Source organism: Scheffersomyces amazonensis (assembly GCF_036850825.1).
Source record: "Scheffersomyces amazonensis strain UFMG-HMD-26.3 chromosome Unknown RJT21scaffold_8, whole genome shotgun sequence".
In the NCBI taxonomy this organism is placed as follows: domain Eukaryota; kingdom Fungi; phylum Ascomycota; class Pichiomycetes; order Serinales; family Debaryomycetaceae; genus Scheffersomyces; species Scheffersomyces amazonensis.
In genome coordinates this window covers 392,364-411,357 of record NW_027042748.1, presented here as the reverse complement: position 1 = coordinate 411,357, position 18,994 = coordinate 392,364, and the positions used below count along the sequence as shown (strand labels likewise).

The window sequence follows — 18,994 nt, the reverse complement described above, 5'->3', positions numbered from 1 at the left end:
CTTTCCAGTTTTATTTTAAAACTTAGATCCGGATTTGGTTTAAATATATGCACACTTACAGATATTAATATTTCACTTCCAGAAACAATTAGAATCAGTTTATAGATAAGTCTTTCGTGATTACAATGGGATAAAGTATCGTCGGGTATATATGATAGATCATGTATTAAAATTGCATACTTTAAGCTTACAAATACAATTCGGTTGTTTATCTTCTCATAAATTAAGTAATAAACTCACTACACTTAACAGTATTTATCTTACTAAGGTTAGTATTCAGTGTTGGTAGCTCCTATAAATGTACTATAATAGTTTAATAATTTGGTAATAACTTAATGTAAAAATACCAATATTATACAGTTCTACATAAGCTAAAGCCATCATCATACTTAATGATATTTCCTATAAATTCGTTTGTATATATTTCTCATGTATATAGGAGCGCCATCATCGCGTTCCCATTTAGGAAATAGCATGATGATCTTATATATTTGAGTTGATTGAGTTACATCAACCAAATTATGCATTTCACAATAATCAAGTAACATGATAAAGAATTTGATTCATCATGAAGGGAAGAACCACCTACGTAAACAGGTGAAAAAGGCGTTAAAGACCATACCTCAAGAATCATTAATTACACAATCTGATCATATCCACAAACAGATCTTAGAACATCCTCAATTCAAAAAGGCAAAGAAGATTGCATTATATATGAATATGCCAGATCTGGAAATCAAAACACTAGAAATAATTCGGTCTTGTTTTAAGTTGGGGAAATCGGTATATTTACCCAAATGTAATTACCATAAAACATTAATTCGTAAGCATAATCATTTAACCATGTTGAAAATGGAGACATTTGATGATGTATTACTGCTTCATCCACGAGGTAAATATAAATTACTAGAGCCAGAAGTAGGTCATGATGTTATTGATGAAGAAACTGGATTAGATGTCATTATAGTTCCCGGAGTAGCCTTCACTACAGAAAGACAAAGAATGGGTCATGGTGCCGGTTACTATGACGAATACATTACTCATCATCTTAAACATTTTGGGAAACGACCCTATCTTATAGGAATAGGATTAAGTGAACAATTAGTTGACCATTTGCCTATGGAAGAACATGATTGGCACTTGGATAGTATAATTATAAGTGATCATGACATTATATATTAGACATAGAATGTAGAAAATAAATACATTAATAAATAAGTAGAGGTCCATAGTTTTCTATAAGTCTATTTCTAAGCTACTAAAATCCCTACCATGCAATTAGATAACATTCTATCTACATTAACCCAACTATGATATTTATAAAACAAAGCCGTACCATCTCTACCAGCACATTTCATAATTTCATCAACCCCTCCAGGATGGAAGTCTACATAAGGAGTAATGTTAAATACTTTACCATTAATTGAAGTCCAACAATCATTTCGAATCTTATGTTTCTTTAATTCATCTTTAGTTATGCGTACTATTTGAGGTGGTGGAGTGGAAGGATCAACACCTCGTAAAACATGAGATGCAGTCTTTGAATTCAATTCAGCCCAATCTAAGGGTGAATGACCAGGCTGAAGAACAACCTTGTGTCGTTGTCTACCTACTCGTTGTGCAGAGTTTGGTGCTGGAAATAGTGCAGATGATGTATTACCGGGTCTTAAAGTGTTAGCATTGGTATGATTGGTTTGAGGCTTTGTAAAAGGTGATTCCACAGAATCTTCATCCTCATCGTTTCCAATCTTAATAGTTGGCTTTGTCGGCCTGCCAGTTATGTTATTTCTTGGTGCGGTGAACATGCCTGTTGTATTACGGAGTTATGGTCTATATATAGCGAAGTCCGTTATGTCCTTTATATTTTTTTTTCTTTGTGTCTAACTATCATACAGTATATCTATCGGTAATAAATGTATATTTAGTTAACTAAGTATTAAATAAGTTAAGCATGACGGTGATTGCGCGACTTTACTTGCTTACGTTCGACACGCTCATAATATATCATATACACACTTGAAGTTTCTACTAATACTTGACTCTTAGAAACTTCAACTACTGTAGCATCACTAATTCTCCAATATGGAGACTTAATGACGGAAGGAATCTTCTTCATCTTAACTTTAGAAGAAGAATGTGATCCATGTTTCTTTTTAAAGTCATCTTCTGTCAACTGAGTTTGGAAGTAATCTGTAGTAGTTGCATCAAGATCATTTACTAAGAATTCAGCAGGAGTGGCTATACCAGAGTGAACAATTTCTTCAATATTCGATTCTTCGGTATTGGCTTGATAAATTACTGATGGTCTTCTTCCCATAATATTAGATAGTCTACGTTTCATAGATGTCGATCCTGTCATAGAAGTAGTATCCGACTTTTCTGTTATTACACTATCACCACTTTCTGAAGTTTTGAAGTCAGTACTTTCCAACTCCTGGTCATCTTCAATATCGATTTCTCTCGATAATTTAAATATATGACCTTCTTTATCTTTAACAAATAATGGTTTACGCTTATAACATTCGTAATGACCCTGTGTATGAGATCCTTGATGCCTAATTACAGCTTTCAATGTATATTTATAAATATCATTGTCATTAAATTTAAATTTCTTGAAATGTTCCTTTAGGTCATATTCTTGATCGGCTGAAATTGGAGCATTATTAATTGTTCTTGATGAATTTTTGTTTGCTCCAACCCCATTATTTGTACTTGAACTATTCGGAGCTGTGGTCTGTGTACTAATTGATGGAGGGTTTGATACTGATGTGTTGCGAGACGACGCAGACGATGTATTGGAAACATCTTCATCTATATCGTCGTCATCATCATCATCCGCTGATACACCATCAGTAGTGGAATCATTCTCTACATCACCATCATCAACAACATCCTCAGCTTCCTCATCGGGACCCTTCTCGTCAACATCTTCTCTCTGAACGTATTCATCTTCCATATCATTAACATCTGTAGTCAATACATTAGTGGATTTAACATCAGCGGGTTCAATTTCTTCATTAGAGTTAATAGATTCTTGGAATTCCTTTAACTTCTCATGATATTCAGGACCTATACTTAACGTTAAATTATCTTTGTATGATACATGACATGGATTTCTAGTAATATTTACACCATTAAATGATGATCTAGATAAATGAATTCCAAGAATTCTAGGAGGTTTTAAGATTTGGGTCTTTCTTATAACTTTTGAAGTAATTTGAGATATTTCAAATCCATTTAAGGACTTCGTAGAATATGAATTTATATATGATTCTAGACCTTTCTCTAGATCGTCATTAATACATAAAGCTTTGAAATTTTCATTATAAATTTTTGTTATATCATGTAAATATTTTTCTTCTTGTTCATCCTTTGATTTTCGATTTAATAACTTTTCATTAGCAACTATATTAGAAACCCTACATTTCAAACAATTATAACCATCGATAATTTCATTTTCTGATTCATCAAGTAATGTTGATAATTCAGTAGAAATTTTCTCAGGTGTATGTAAAGTAATCATAGTGAAGGGAGTAAATATAGGTGTTGAAAAGCCTTCACATTTCGAACATTTCAATTGAGATAAGATTAAGCCACCGAATGGGAATTCGGGAATAACAATTGATTGTAATGAATCATATTGAGAAGGCAGTGGAGTCGATGTTTCTGTATATTTATGTAAGTTCTTGATAACATAAGTCAACAACTTCATAATTTTAATATTTTCATTTTCTAATGTTTCATTAATTAATTGAGTTAATTCATGAGCATCATGTTGAGATCTAGAAATTTTAGCATTGAAAATTCCTTCTAAACAATGTAAAAATGTCCATACTGAAATTGTCCTTGAAGTCAATTGAGTTTCTTGTAATTTTTTAATAATCTCTGCTAAGGCATAATGTAATGGAATAGAAAATTTAGAATTGGAACTTTTGAATTTGGCTGATTGATGATTAGGTTTACTAATTGATTGTTTATCCTTAATAACTAGATTAATATCAATTTTATTATCAATAATAAATCTATTAAATAATTGAAAATTCTTAATGAATTTATTAAGATAATCAGTTAAACCAGGTAAGGCCAGATATGCTTGGATTGAACTGTTTGCAAAACAATCATTTCTTAAATTTATAAATCCAGTAGTATATTTATCTGGTCTTTTAGAAAACATTTTAGGTGAAGGAGCTAATGTGGGTGATAATATATAGTACAATACTCCAAAAACAATAGAAGTTTGAAGGATTATCAGGCGTTGTTTTCTAATAGAAAGTGAATGCCAATAGTTAATGAGATGATTTAAGATATTATTGCTACTATTGTAATTGCTATTGCTAGAATTAACTATGGAATAATGATTGCTATTATTTATAATTTTGCTACTAGTAATTAAAATTCGAAGTTGATCTAATACAGTCCAATTGTCCATTTAATCAGATCTCCTTCAAATTCAGTTTCTATACATATATGGAAAGATAATGATATTCCACTACCACCACAATGTCCCAGTCTACCCCGAAATTTCAGAGCTCGGAAAAACACTACCTTATGTCGCACGGACCGGGCACAAACGTTCGCTTAGATGCGGAAACGGATCTTAAACTAAAATCGGGGGGTGTGAGTATTATATTATGTATTATTAATAGTATATATGTCTATGTATCATGAAATACAATCGTAGATTGTATATTTATATGTATCAAATAAGGAAGATATTAAATTCTTAGTCATCAATGATTAAGAATTAATTAACTTAAAAATTAATTAATTTCATAGTAGCATAACCAATAGTAACAATAATTGAATAAGCAATAACAGAACTTGGAACACCTCTAGTAATAAAAGTTCCTACAGTTAAATATGGTTTACCAAATTCATCAGTCATACAAATGGCAGTAACATTTGGAAATCCCGATGTTGGTAAACCCATAGCAGCGGAACATAATAATGCACTAATCATAATCAATAATCTTGGATGAGGATTTTCCATATTATTACCAATTTCACTAACTAATGGAATAATAATTAATGCAGCCACTGTATGACTAACAAATGTAGCCATAGTTAAAATTAATAATCCAAAGGTTAAACTAACTCCAAATAATGAGAAATCTTCAACTTCATGTTGAATTGTAACGGCAATTGTTGATAATAAACCTGATGATGCTACTGCTTTACCTAATGCAGTACCTCCCATAGCTAAAACTACAATATTCCAAGGATAATTATTAAAATCTTCTGTAGTTAATAACCCAGTACCAAAGAATAAAATAATAGGTAATAACGCAATGATCCCCATTTCACCAAAAATTCCTGTTAATCTAGATGCAATACACCAAAGGAAAATGGTGAATGTCGATACAAAAATAATATACCATTGAATTCCAGTGAATTTATCATCTATCATTCTAATAGCTACTAAATGTGTGTTTCTAGAATTACAGTTGAAAGTGATTAATAAAAATACCCAAATAAGTATTAATGATAATAAGCAAACAGGTAAGGCAATTACAAACCATTGACCCCAGCTAGGTTGAGGATCCATTGCACCAATAGCAATCATATTTTGAGGAGAAGCGATTGGAGATGCCATACCACCAATGTTAGATGCTAAGGCAATACCTAAAATCAATGCATTTATAAACTTTGAACCCTTTGGTAATGTTCTTAATAAAGGTTGAATTAACGAGAAACATAACACTGGAGCTGCAACATTTGAAACCCACATTGACGCAAATAATGCCACTCCCATGATGGTTAATAATACAATAGATGGATTTGTACCCGCTTTAGATAAGATCCAAGTTGAGATTAATTTCGCAATGTGATACTTTGAAAGTGCAGCAGCTAAAGTGAACCCACCCAATAACAATAAGATAACTGAATTCCACATAGTTGATAAGATATATTTTGAAGAATCTACTGAATCCATTAATGAACCATCATCATTTTTCAAAACATGTAAACTAACAATCAAAAGTGGGATAAGTAAAGAAGTTACAAATAATGGAATGGCTTCTGTGGCCCATAATAATGAAGCACAAATTAATAATGCAAAACAATGTTGTTGGGCTTCATCATCAAAAGGCGAGAAATTCAATAAAATTACAGTGACAGTAGTAATTAACAATAATTTCAACACGATAGGATTGGTTAATGAAAGATTGAAATTCTTTAATAATTGATTATTTTTCAAATTAACATCACCATTCTTCTCATTTCCATCACCAGTTTTAGTATTGGCGGCATAGGTTTTTCTTTCTAAACCAATCATATCTCTCCACACAGTATTTCTTTCCCAGACGACATGTTCTCTTAAATGGATAGATAATTCTGATTTAGCTAATTCTAAATCATCTCCATGATTACAAATCAAAGCATATAACTTTATAAGTGATTGCAAACGATCTTCAACCTTTTGAATTGTTGTTACTTGGAAAATATAAGATTTTGATGGTAAACTTTCAAGATAATCATCCTTAATATTTGTATTTAAAGATTTATCGAATTTTTTTAGAGCTTTCTTAAATCCAGTTTGATTTAATTCAATATATGATTTTAATTCTGACATAGTAGTATATAAGCCAATAATTCTTTTTCTTAATAAGATTCTTGATTCAGATAATAAAACTAATTGAGGGGGTAAATTAGACGTAAGAGAATCATTGAGATTATTCCAAATTTGAGATTTTGGAGATTTGAGATAGTCATCAATGGATTTAATTTGAACTAAAGGATTTGAAGTTGATCTAGTTAATTTTGTTGCAGAATTTTTTCTTTGATGTTTACTGTTATTTCCAGAATAACTGGTCAAAGCTTGAGGATCTTCATCATCCTCTTCGTCATCATCGTAGTCTTCGGGTTGAGTGAATTCAGTGTCTGGATCAGTAGCATTAATATAGTTAACATCAGAAACATCAGACAAAGTACGCGAACGACGAATATTTGATTTTAAATCATTTGATGATTTTAAGCCATACGCAGCAGTTGAATCAACTTCTCGTTCAAAGTTTTCAATATCAACGATTATTTCATCGACACTCTTAAAAATAAATGATTCTTGTATTTGATAAAAATCATCAATCTTTTTTAATTCTGAATCTAGAGCCGTTATAAACACTTTTGAAGGCAGATAATCATCATCCAAATTACCAGTTGATGAATAATTAGTTGAAGATATTAATTCTTCTATTTCTCCTAATTCAAGATCAGGGGGTACACCAGCACCTGAACCTGAGCGATTACGTTGATGGTGACGTCTTAAATTATCTCTTTGTAAGGAATAAATTAACTTTTTTAATGTTGTGTAAGCAATATATTTTGAAGACCATTCAGGTACAGCATTAAACTGTAAAGAATGTGAGAACTTCATCTATGTAGTAGTACAATGAGATATACCAATTTTGGTGATGTGTATCAAAAGTTGGATATAGGTGAGGATATAAATAATTGACAAAAAGTCAACACTAAATCAAAACTTGAGCAACCAGTTGAGGGGTGATAGGTAATATATGATAAGACTGATAAGCCCACAAACACGTATTGTAGATTGTTGAACTTTGATATATCACTTTAATAAAGGGATGAGTGTGCAAGTACAACCTAGAATTCAAGTTGGGTATAAAACTTCCTCGTTGCTAGTTGAGTTTGTAAACAAGACGTGGACTTATATACTGATCTTAGTGATCTGTAGTTTCGTTGAGGTTGTAATAACAATAATAATTATTATTTTAAAGTAGAGTCAACACAAGAAGTCGTAGGACAAAGGAAACTTGCACAAAAAAAATGGTGCTAAAGATGGTACTGTATTTGACGTCGAAGAAGTCTCAGGCGGACAGTGTAACACTTTAATACTTTGATAAGTGATCGCTATTCTCAAAGGATTTAAAGATTATCGTAGATATTTCACTTTATTGATATAAATGTTCAAACCGGATTTACAAATACTTTTGTCTACTAATATCTATCCGATTTTTATGGTTCCCGATTAAGCTGTGAAAATTAATGTTAATGAAGTTTAATTAATTATGTTTTCTTTTTTTTCTCTGGCAGTTACTATGGTTATGAAAGCGAAGGGTTGCAGTTTAGTACTAGTTTATTACTTGGGGTATAGTAAACGTGGGTTAATATCGTGTGAGGCTTATTTTTATGTTGTGAGAGCTCTATAAACATTTACATTCTAACTATAATTACTACATTTACTAATGTGTGGATAAACCTGATGTCATCCTCATCATCACCATAAATGTGCCTCATGGCTCCTTTCAATTTCCTGTCTCTCCGATATATTTTTTATTTTTTATATGTATTTTTTAATATTTTTTTATTCTATTAAATTGATTTTTGAGCCTCATAGTGTGACCTGGATCACGTGCATGAGTAAGTCGAAAGAATAACACCGTTATACATAATTTAATACCTAGCAAACTAATTAATATTATCGTTAAATAAACTGATATATTATCATTACTATATATATTGCAGAAAAATCGTCATTATTGCTTTCTATCTCTACTTTTTTATTTTATTGGTTCAACTATAAGCTATAACTATTATTGCTTTCTCGCCTAGTACTGTATAGTAATACTCCACACCACTAAAATTCTCACCTTTTCTTAAGGGAGATCCCCTAATTACTAAGATCAAGCTTATTGTATAAGCTCAATAATCACCCAATATTGCTTTAAAAAGTTCAGGTTCAATTTTAGTTTTGCTTTTCCTTTATAATTGTGGTTATATTCATTCCCCCACTCCAATTGCCCCCCTATCCTTTATTTCTCCATATATATCGCTTGGCTTCCTCCCAGTCCCTTGCATACTTCTTCATTTCCCTCTTCTCTTAATGTTTGCAAGGAATTCAGTTCATTTAATAAGAAATTGTTTTATTAAATCAACTACTTGTATATATAAGCCTAATATACTATCACACATATCAATTGCATCAAAAATGCCTTTAATAACAATTTCGCAATCCCTCGATGAATCTTATAACAAGCACAATATTATTCCTGATGTTATTGATCCATTCGTAACTCAGGGTCTATTAACTATAGCATATAGTGATGAAGATCAAGTGGCTTTGGGTAATACTCTTAAAGTTCTGAAAACTCAAAATAAACCTAAAATTCAATTCACTTTAAATAGTTCACATCAAGATGGAACGTTTGAACCAATATCAAATAATGATAAATTCATACTCGTCTTGACTGATCCTGATGCACCTTCTAATACAGATCATAAAAACTCGGAATATGCTCATTGGTTAGTCACTGATTTAAAGTTATCAACTTCGGATGCTTCAGATTCTGGTAATGATATATCCCATTTCTTAGATTACTCGAAAGGTAAAGAAATTCTTTCATATACTGGACCTGCACCTCCACCAAAAACTGGTAAGCATAGATATGTTTATCTTTTATACAAACAGGATTCTCAATCTTCAAATTTTCAGACTCCAAAAGGTAGACCAACTTGGGGAACTGGTATTCCAGGTAGTGGAGTCAGAGATTGGATAAAGAAAAATTCACCAAATCTGAAATTATTGAGTGTTAATTTCTTTTATGCTCAAAATGAAGACAATTAACCATTTTGTTCTATGGTTTCTTTAATTCTTGTAAATAGTTCCACCCTTATATGATTATCATAAAATTAATATATATATATATAATTTCTACCTATCCCTTCTAATTGCACTGTAATCTCGGGGGCTTACGACTAAACCTTTACCCTTTTTAGCACCTCTATAAATAGTTTCAATAATATCAATTAATTCTTGTTTGTCATTTATCATAAAATTCAATTTATTATTATTTCCTGTCCCAAAATCACACATCATATGTTTATTTCGATGGAAAAACATTATTGTAAATGGCTCCGACCGGTCTTGATCTAGTTCGTACATGGCATTGAAATCTGGTACTTTATCTATATTACATAGATATACAACGGCAAAATTTTTTATCTTTTCACTAATCAGATATAATATTTCATCCATTATCATACATTGAGTTTCTTCCTCTCTACCAAAACGAATTATTACCAATCGATCATCTTCAGAGAGAATGGCTTGATCAACGTGCCACCCAGTTCTTAAATGTGGTAAGAAGATTGATCCCATTCTAAGTGTTATTGATTTTCATATTAGTTATGTATATATTTTCAGATATTACTTTTTTTTGTACTCGATGAAGTTGATGGTGCAAAAAATAGTAGCGGCTAGAAAAACTGCTGCAAACGATTACTTTAATAGACCACAAGCTCTAGAATTACTAATGAAACTCTTAAGAAGGAAAAGCTGGTCTTGGTCTTCTAAATCCAATATTTCCAAGAAGGGGGAAGAAGAAAGAGATAACAAGGATATTCAAATCTTATCATCCACTATAACATCAACATTGAATCTCCATGCTCAAGAGGAAACAGATTCTTTGGAAAGTATAGAGTCATCTGGTGTTGTTTCTCTACCTAAAGTAGGGAAAAGTGTTTCCCTTATTCTACCACCTCCTTTACCAGAGGCCATTCACTCAAAACAAGGATTGAACAGATCCAGTTCCATCTACCAAGTTGATCCCCCATTAAATCCAATATACACAGGGATTCCGGTGAATAGACTTGCTTTAATTGATAAGAGTGATATTCTTGCTTTTAACCACCAACTACTGTGTGAATATCTCCATATTGAACAGAATTATTATTTCCGTTGGTTGGTGTGGTACTATAAAGAAAATAAAATTAAAACTATTGTAAAATGCATCGAAACTAGTCGTGATTTAATTGATTTTATGAATCATGAATACAATGACTTAGTTCATAAAAATATTTATCGTCAATTTTTTATTGCAAGATATGGGATTATTCCTAATAGAAAATGTATCAAAGATGGATATACTATTGAAATTAAAATTCCTATTGATGACGATTCAAAAGATTATGAAGAAAATACTAGTGTTGATGATCATGATGAACAGCTTATGGAAGAGCAGTCGATTAAGAAATTCTTTACTTTACTTTTAGAGAGTACTTGCTCAAATAGGATTTACAATACTATAGATCATTTAAAAATATCTATTTGCGGAATAAATTTAAAATATATTTCAAATCATATAAGAATTTCCATTTGGATATATCCAATTCCAAATCAAACTTATAATAAAGAATTTATAATTGAACAAACTGAAATGCTAATTAATGTTTTGAGAAGTTGTATAACAAATGAATTTAAACATTTATTTAATAAAGTTTTATTTATGAATAACAACGATGATTCCACAATCATACTAGAATTTATATAAACTAAATAAGTTAATTAGTCATCACTAAATATAATATCTCTATATCTAACAGTATTATTGAATTGATTATTTTCTCTGTCATATTGAATATGAGAATCTACATCACACTTTAAATCCATTTTATCTTCCGTTGCACAATAATAGATTGGATTTTGTTCCATTAAATATGTCATTTGCTCCAATTGTTTCCATTCCTTGGTAAACATCATATTCTTAATAAAAGTGAATATTATATTTCTATGTCTTGGTCTAGCTTGAATAGTAGTTGGACTATAAAATAATCGAAGTGCTTTCCCATCTTTAGTATCACAAGAATGTGAACCTTCTATTGACATACTTTTCCCAGCTGATACCGAAAATCCATACCCAAACCCTATTGTTATGGAAAAGTTATGCCAACCAATTGAAAATGATCTTTCGAGTGTTGGCCTTATGTATGCATTTAATTCAATAGTTGATGAATAACCAAAGCTGACAGATCCTGAACCTCTACCGGAAGGAAACTCTAAACATGCAGAGATTGGAAATAATTGATCATTTTTATAGGAAATCAAATCCTGAAAATCCAATTCATTATATATTAAGTCTTCACCATTATCTCTCCTCTTAGTGATAACTTCTTCACCTCTAGTTAACATATCATCTTCGGGAATAAGAATTGTCTTTGTATCTTCAAAATAAATGACCACTTTAGGGTCTTTCTCAACAAAAGCATACAAGACATCAGAAGTCAAATCACTACGCCTTGATAACACAGCCGGCGTATATGTTAAATACTCATCTTTGTCAGTGTTTTTGGTTTCTGTATAATCAATAATTTTAATTCCTCTTTTTGACCTCATATTTGAGTACTCAAATTCTTGGGCAAAATCTTCTTCTGTCCTCTTACGTTTTTCTAAATGATAAGAGTCAAACTTCTCTTTGTAACTTTGGATTTGTTCATGTAGGTTTTCTTTATCTCCATATTGGATAAACTCGTCCAATCTAATAGGTTCCAATTTTCTGGTCAGGTATTCGAAGAACTCCGAGTCCAATTTAGAACCAAATGGTTTGAAAGAACTTTCCAATGTTGGAACAGGGACTTGATAATTACTTGTTGTTCCTGATTCTTCAGTTAAACTAGAGTCTCCAAAGACTATGTTTAAGCTTAAGTACAAAGATAGTAATAGCATCATGTTAGTCTATGGGGATAATTTGTTACGAAGCAAAAAAAGAATTCTCAGCTAATTATCACTTTTATATTCCATCTTCATTGATCTGCTTATGTTTAAATTACGCTTATTATACTTATATCACGCTTAATCGATGTCCATTACGCTTATAACCTGACTGCGAATTTCTTCGCAACTTTTTTTAGCGTAAAAAAATGCACCAAAACTACGTGGATGAGTAGCCAGATCTACAGAAACTACATTTAACCATCATATAAATTCATTCAAGAAATAATTAGTCTTTGAGGGTAAAAATAAATGCGCAAACCCGGAATCGAACCGGGGGCCCAACGATGGCAACGTTGGATTTTACCACTAAACCATTTGCGCCACTTTTCATGTTAGCTTTCATTCAATTTTGAGGCACTTCTGTTTGAGTCCAAAAAAAATTTTCAAAGCAAAATTCCCGGCGTATATTACAAGAGAGTATCCTGATCAAACATTGTACAAGATACATCTAAATACCATTTTAATTATTTTGTACGAACTTGACTATTGGTATAATTTGTCTGATTTTATACAACAAGAAAAATATGCTTCATACTTTTTAGGAACTCTATTGTGAAATTTATGAAATTATTAGTAAGAGATCGTAACATCTGTTTAAATTCCTCTTTATAAGGTTCATAATTTTCAAGCAATATTTACACATACTTCGGAAACATAGAGTTAGGGAAGCCAGAACCTGAATTAAATTACTGCTGTTAGATAACATCGAAAAAATTGCAGCAATTGGTTTCCTAAAGCGGACGAAAAAAATTGGACATCGGAAAATAAAATGATTTTCGATTTTTCGACCCCATAATTCGAATGTTTGTATAAGCAAGAACTGCAACAATAATAATGACTAATGAAATTGAGTTAGGTGTCACTGCTGACTTACATGTTCACCTTCGTGAAGGTGACATGAAGGATTTGATAGTTCCGACAGTCAAACAAGGTGGGATCTCGATTGTTTATGTGATGCCCAATTTATCTCCACCTATCACAACGATTGAAAGAGTCAGGCAATACAAATCTGAATTGGAAGCTCTAGATAAAGAAACTATATTTCTTATGAGTTTCTACTTACACTCACTGTTAACACCAGAGTTGGTAAGAGAAGCTGGTGAAAAAGGATTAATCCATGGTATAAAGTGTTATCCTGCTGGTGTTACAACTAATTCTAAAGAGGGTGTCGATCCTAATGATTTTTCCAAGTTTTATGAAGTTTTTGAGGTTATGCAAAGTTTAGGATTGGTTTTAAATATTCATGGTGAAAAACCGGGTCATTCTCATGGAACAGAAGATGAATTCAAACCAAGAAATGAAGAAGAAGATATTAATATTTTGAATGCAGAGAAGAAGTTCTTACCTGCTTTGAAGAAGCTTCACGAAGATTTTCCAAAATTAAAGATTGTATTAGAACATTGTACTACATCTGATTCTGTTGCACTCATTCGTGAATTAAATAAAGGTAAAGCTGTTGGTGATGAAATCTTTGTAGGTGCCACTATCACTGCTCATCATCTATTTCTCACCATCGATCAGTGGGCTGGTAATCCAATTAATTACTGTAAACCGGTTGCTAAATTTCATGACGATAAATTAAGTTTAGTTGGGGCTGCTACGTCAGGAGAACCATGGTTCTTCTTTGGTAGTGACTCTGCTCCACACCCAATTGAATTAAAGTGTGTTTATCAAAATGTATGTGCTGGAGTATTCACCCAGTCTCATGCAGTTGGATATTTAGCCGAGGTTTTTGATAAAGTTGGAAAATTGAGCAATTTGATTAAATTTGTTAGCAACAATGGAATAAAATTTTATAATGTGGCTAGTAACAAACATGTGGGAGCTAAATACGAAGAATTGAAATCGAATGGTAAAAAAGTTTGGTTAATTAAGAGGAAGAATGATGTTCCAAAAGTCATAGGAAATTCTAAAGTTACAGTTGTACCATTCAAAGCTGGTGAACAATTAGAATGGACAATTGAGTGGAGATAATCGAAGGTTAATTAAATAAATATAGTTGTCTAATCTATAGTCTAAATTAAAAGATCTGAATGTACATACAAAACACGAACACATACAGATGAGATGTATGCATTTAAATTGTGAATTCATTTGCAATATAGATCGTCGTCAAGAAGTTCACGGTCCAGCGGCGAATACAATGGCCAATGTTTCGCCAATGTGACAACGTTTTTCTGGCTTTGTTTTAAGCACAACTTACAACGAATGCACGTATACGAAAGAGATATTTGAAAGATTTAACCGCACAAGCAACTTACGCGCAATTCTTATACGGAGTGTAACGATTAAGCACTTACGAATAGGCAAAACGCATCACAGGGTAAGCGACTACAACACGTTGCTGATCTTTAAAGAAAAAAAAGTTGGTGGCTATTTACCGAAACAGGAAACATAAAGCACTGTTGACGTAGATATATAATTGCGTTTAAACGCCATAAGAAGAGCAGCTGCAATGACACAAATGACAGCCAAGACAGCAGATGGCTGTATACACTAAATAAAGAATTTAAAATAAAAAAAAAATTCGCACCCAGTGAACCCACGTTGTTAGAAACCTAGTAAAGCAATTAACTGCAACATGCCTTAGTTAAGATCAGCATAATTACGAATTAAGTGAAGAAAAAGTTAGACTATGTGACTTATACATTGGGTCCGAATATGTGTTCCAAATGGAACGATGACATTACCGAAAAGTGGAGAAGTAAGTTGTAGGGCTGTAGTATAATCTTATAAAGTTAGATTTAAACAATGTACATTCTTTTAAGTCCTTCTATAGGATTTTCAAAATGGTCTTGGCAACTTTAATGAGTGAAGGAATCTTAATTCATTCCCATATTCTTCTGACAACTTAAAATTCCTACCTAAGCCCTGAATGATTATATCAAGCTACTACTTGATTACAGTATGCTCTCTAGTCTATGGAATTCAGGTGAGCTTTACCGGGTAAACGTAAAAATAATTAAAAATAATAATACTAGAGCTTTCTACATGCGTACGTTAACATATTGGACCTGTCACCCAATTAGGCAACTTGGCGCGCACCAATTTTATTTTTACTATTGTATGTTGGATGTCGCGGTAAACTTGGATGAGTTAGGTTACGAAATGAATTTTTTGAGGCAAATGAGGTAGGAATCTGTCGTTGGTCAACATGTATATTTTAACCTTTTATGGGGATTTGTGATCTATTCATACTTCTGACAGCTTTGTATTTGGAATCTTTTGAGCTTTAAAATATTATCTTATCTTATCTTATCTTCAGGTACACCTTAGTTAGTATACTCTATCTTCTTACTCCCTTTTATTTTAGATGTCTTGTGACTTGTATCCTAAATTGGTTAAATAAAACTATAATAATATTAATAAGTTTAATGTATGGAATAATGCTATTGTTTAAAAATAAATACATACTTCCCTGCCTGTTTGATCGTACACCCTTAGCAATATAATGAAATTTTTATAATTTAACCCACGTTGTCTATCTCAATTACAATTTTCTCCTTAAGAATGTACTGCATATAATATGTCTTACAGTCAATTTTCAACTATTTTAAGCCCAAACCAACGTGTATTGCTAGTAGCATTATACAAATCTATGTAACAATATAGTCTAAAAAGTAAAACATTAACTAAATAAGTAAGTAAGTGAGCTGATACAGAGATTTACATAAATTGCTACGTTTTAATACTCTAACATTAAAGAAGATTTTTCATAAAGCCCATGTGTACTATCACTTAACAAAAATACGCCACTGATCCAGTTCTTTGTATTTCAATTAAGATTGCCTTGTGAAAGACAATTCAGATGATCTGGATAGTCTAATTGCAAAGCATTCTTGACCCTTATACTTTATAGTTATAGCGGATTAAACTTTTTTTTCAGTTTATTGAATTCTATTTTCTGCTATCTAAAATATTGTGATAGCTAAGCTCGGTAAGTGAAAAGACATGTATCTGTACGGCACAAGCCTACGAAAAAAAAGCTCTTTGAGTAATTACTCTTTCTTTTTTTTTTAATATTATATTTTCTAAATAATAATTTCTTTTTTTTTTGACACCCCTGGTTCTGCTATCAAAGTAGTTTTAGAATTGATGGTTAGCGCTCAACCAACAGCCCTGTTAGGTAATATCACTTTTCATTTCGCTTGTGTTTGTGCTGCGGCATTCTATAAATTAAGAGATCCACGTTAGCTATTGAATTGCAGTAATAAAATATATAAAAAAAAAGTTTTTATTTTTTGGCTAATTTATTAATTTTATTTTTGTATTTACTACTAATGTAAGTAAGTGCCGGAACTATCAAAATTAATTTCCCCGTTCCATATCTTTTCAGTATATTAATCTTTTTTCAACTGCAACTAACATTAACTGCAACTTTCTATCTCCAGTACATAATTTTCGTCTTCTTAATAACTTTTCCAAAACTATTTATATGCATTGAATTATCCTTCTGATTTTTCATAACTATTAATTTATTTCCCTTTTTAATTTTCTATTAATTCATTAGTTCTACTCCGATTGATATCAAATAGGTAAATAGTATATCCCTATTACCATTCATTAAATAATTGTTTAAATTTTACCAATTATTTCACTCCACATTATATTTGATTTTCCCCAAACAACTCAATAATATTAATATATAAAAAATGGCTAGTAGAGATCTCCCAAGATCATTCGGTGAGTTCGCCTTCGGTTGGACTAAGCATTTAGCCGATGAAATGACTTGGAATAAAACCCAAGAGCAATTAATTGAAGAAGATTATCAACCAGATTATATGGAAAAGAAGACTAAAGTCACTGGTAAATCTTTATTGCCTGCTTTTGCTTCTGGGGCTGGTTTATTCTCCGATGGTTATGTTAATAATTCCATCGGTACGGTCTCCTTTGCTTTAGGTCAAATTTATGGTAAGACATATACCAACTCTTCTGCTATCTCCAATGTTTCAGCTATTGCTTTCGTTGGTACCGTTGTAGGTCAGTTATCCTTTGGTTATATTTCTGATAGATTTGCTAGAAAGGGTGGTATGATGGCTGCTAACGTTGGTTTAATCATCTTCACTCTTTTATGTGCCGTTGCTACTTGGGGTACTTCTCCAGAAGGATTATTCGCTTCTATTGTTGTTTTCAGAATGCTTTTAGGTATATCTATTGGTGCTGAATACCCAACTTCTTCTGTTATTGCTTCAGAATTCGCTAATATGTTACCAGCTGGTCACAGAAACAGATACTTCTGTTGGTTCACCAATGCCATGATTGATTTAGGTTTCGTGGTTTCATCTTTCGTTCCATTAGTTCTCTTATGGATTTTCTCTCCAAGACACATGAACGTCATCTGGAGATTAACCTTAGGTTTAGGTGTTTTCCCACCATTAATATTATTCTTCTTAAGAATGGGTATGAACAACTCTGCATCTTTTGATAAATTAAACATGAAAAAAGCCAAATATCCATATCTTTTGATCTTCAAATTCTACTGGTTTAGATTAACTGTTGTTGCTTTAATTTGGTTTATTTATGATTTCTCTGCTTACTCATTTGGTCTTTACTCGTCTTACATTATTGGTGCTATTATTCCAGATAACGATATCTACAAGACTTGGGGTTGGAATGTTGTCTTCAACTTATTCTACATGCCAGGTGCTTTCTTAGGTGCTCTTGCTGCTGATTATATTGGACCAAGATTAACTTTAGCTATTGGTGTTGGTTTACAAGGTGTTATTGGTTTTATCATGGCTGGTCTTTATCCACACTTAAAGCACAATATTGCTGGTTTCGTTGTTGTTTATGGTATCTTCACTACTTTAGGTGAATTTGGTCCAGGTGATAACATTGGTCTTTTAGCCTCTAAGACTTCTGCTACTCCAATCAGAGGTCAATATTACGGTATTGCTGCTGCTGTCGGTAAAATTGGTGCTTTTGTTGGTACTTACATTTTCCCAATTATCATCAAAAATGCTTCAAGAGGTGGTACTGACCCAGACAGAGGTCAACAAATGCCTTTCTACATTTCTTCCGCTCTTTGTCTTTTCTCCGCTTTCCTTGCTATCTTCTGTTGTCCATCTGTTGGTCAAGATTCCATTAACAAAGAAGATGAAGAGTTCGTCAAGTACTTGGCTGCTAATGGTTATGATATTTCTCAATTAGGAGATGGTACTTTGACTGAAGTATCATATGCCCATGATACTGTTGTTGAAGAATACGACGACGCAAAGAAGAGTAATGATGTTAACATTAAGACTGAATCTTTATAGTTGACTATCATTTACGCATAACAATATAGCTTCCTTTATAATTTTATTTCTACTTTAATACTTTAACAAAATATTTTTCATTGTCTTGTAAATTATTTCAACATAAAGTCAATTGTAGTTAATGTGAGCTATTAGTTCGAGGGGCAGAAAAGCTTGAATTTTGCAATCAATGAGATGCAATCGTTTCTTTTTCTAAACTTACGCAGGCTGTAATCTCTTGCACCCCATC

At 32.0% G+C, this 18,994-nt stretch overlaps 10 protein-coding genes and 1 non-coding gene across 11 annotated transcripts; 5 read left to right on the top strand and 6 right to left on the bottom strand. All coding sequences in view use genetic code 12, as the record gives it.

Annotated features, from left to right (window-relative positions):
* Positions 1-417: 417 nt before the first annotated feature.
* On the top strand, positions 418-1,563 carry RJT21DRAFT_56995 (5-formyltetrahydrofolate cyclo-ligase). The gene has a single exon (XM_064885095.1). The coding sequence runs from the start codon at positions 547-549 to the stop codon at positions 1,180-1,182; it is 636 nt and encodes a 211-aa protein (XP_064736015.1). The 5' UTR covers positions 418-546; the 3' UTR covers positions 1,183-1,563.
* Positions 1,251-1,805, bottom strand: RJT21DRAFT_89816 (uncharacterized protein; the record flags this gene model as incomplete). The annotated part of the gene is made up of 1 exon (XM_064885624.1): positions 1,251-1,805. One exon carries the CDS (start codon positions 1,803-1,805, stop codon positions 1,251-1,253), a length of 555 nt encoding a protein of 184 aa, XP_064736014.1.
* Positions 1,806-1,900: 95 nt separating this feature from the next.
* Positions 1,901-4,616, bottom strand: RJT21DRAFT_123288 (putative ubiquitin-specific protease). The gene has a single exon (XM_064882666.1). The coding sequence runs from the start codon at positions 4,427-4,429 to the stop codon at positions 1,946-1,948; it is 2,484 nt and encodes an 827-aa protein (XP_064736013.1). The 5' UTR covers positions 4,430-4,616; the 3' UTR covers positions 1,901-1,945.
* On the bottom strand, positions 4,592-7,478 carry PHO91 (Pho91p). Its single transcript, XM_064885094.1, has one exon. The coding sequence runs from the start codon at positions 7,370-7,372 to the stop codon at positions 4,754-4,756; it is 2,619 nt and encodes an 872-aa protein (XP_064736012.1). The 5' UTR covers positions 7,373-7,478; the 3' UTR covers positions 4,592-4,753.
* Positions 7,479-8,947: 1,469 nt separating this feature from the next.
* On the top strand, positions 8,948-9,583 carry TFS1 (Tfs1p; the record flags this gene model as incomplete). Its single annotated transcript, XM_064883085.1, has 1 exon — positions 8,948-9,583. One exon carries the CDS (start codon positions 8,948-8,950, stop codon positions 9,581-9,583), a length of 636 nt encoding a protein of 211 aa, XP_064736011.1.
* Positions 9,584-9,627: 44 nt separating this feature from the next.
* Positions 9,628-10,176, bottom strand: RJT21DRAFT_56982 (U4/U6-U5 snRNP complex subunit). The gene has a single exon (XM_064885093.1). The coding sequence runs from the start codon at positions 10,115-10,117 to the stop codon at positions 9,671-9,673; it is 447 nt and encodes a 148-aa protein (XP_064736010.1). The 5' UTR covers positions 10,118-10,176; the 3' UTR covers positions 9,628-9,670.
* A 60-nt stretch (positions 10,177-10,236) lies between these two features.
* RJT21DRAFT_128782 (uncharacterized protein) lies at positions 10,237-11,288 on the top strand (the record flags this gene model as incomplete). The annotated part of the gene is made up of 1 exon (XM_064882928.1): positions 10,237-11,288. Exon 1 carries the CDS (start codon positions 10,272-10,274, stop codon positions 11,286-11,288), a length of 1,017 nt encoding a protein of 338 aa, XP_064736009.1. The 5' UTR covers positions 10,237-10,271.
* A 21-nt stretch (positions 11,289-11,309) lies between these two features.
* RJT21DRAFT_133669 (uncharacterized protein) lies at positions 11,310-12,541 on the bottom strand (the record flags this gene model as incomplete). Its single annotated transcript, XM_064883213.1, has 3 exons — positions 11,310-11,312; positions 11,339-12,423; positions 12,523-12,541. The coding sequence occupies 3 exons, from the start codon at positions 12,539-12,541 to the stop codon at positions 11,310-11,312; spliced, it is 1,107 nt and encodes a 368-aa protein (XP_064736008.1).
* A 217-nt stretch (positions 12,542-12,758) lies between these two features.
* On the bottom strand, positions 12,759-12,829 carry RJT21DRAFT_t138. Its single transcript has one exon. It is a non-coding gene; the product is annotated as a tRNA-Gly (tRNA).
* Positions 12,830-13,221: 392 nt separating this feature from the next.
* URA4 (dihydroorotase) lies at positions 13,222-14,949 on the top strand. Its single transcript, XM_064885092.1, has one exon. The coding sequence runs from the start codon at positions 13,343-13,345 to the stop codon at positions 14,480-14,482; it is 1,140 nt and encodes a 379-aa protein (XP_064736007.1). The 5' UTR covers positions 13,222-13,342; the 3' UTR covers positions 14,483-14,949.
* A 1,895-nt stretch (positions 14,950-16,844) lies between these two features.
* On the top strand, positions 16,845-18,858 carry RJT21DRAFT_123283 (glycerophosphoinositol permease). The gene has a single exon (XM_064882665.1). It carries the CDS (start codon positions 17,161-17,163, stop codon positions 18,763-18,765), a length of 1,605 nt encoding a protein of 534 aa, XP_064736006.1. The 5' UTR covers positions 16,845-17,160; the 3' UTR covers positions 18,766-18,858.
* Positions 18,859-18,994: the final 136 nt, after the last annotated feature.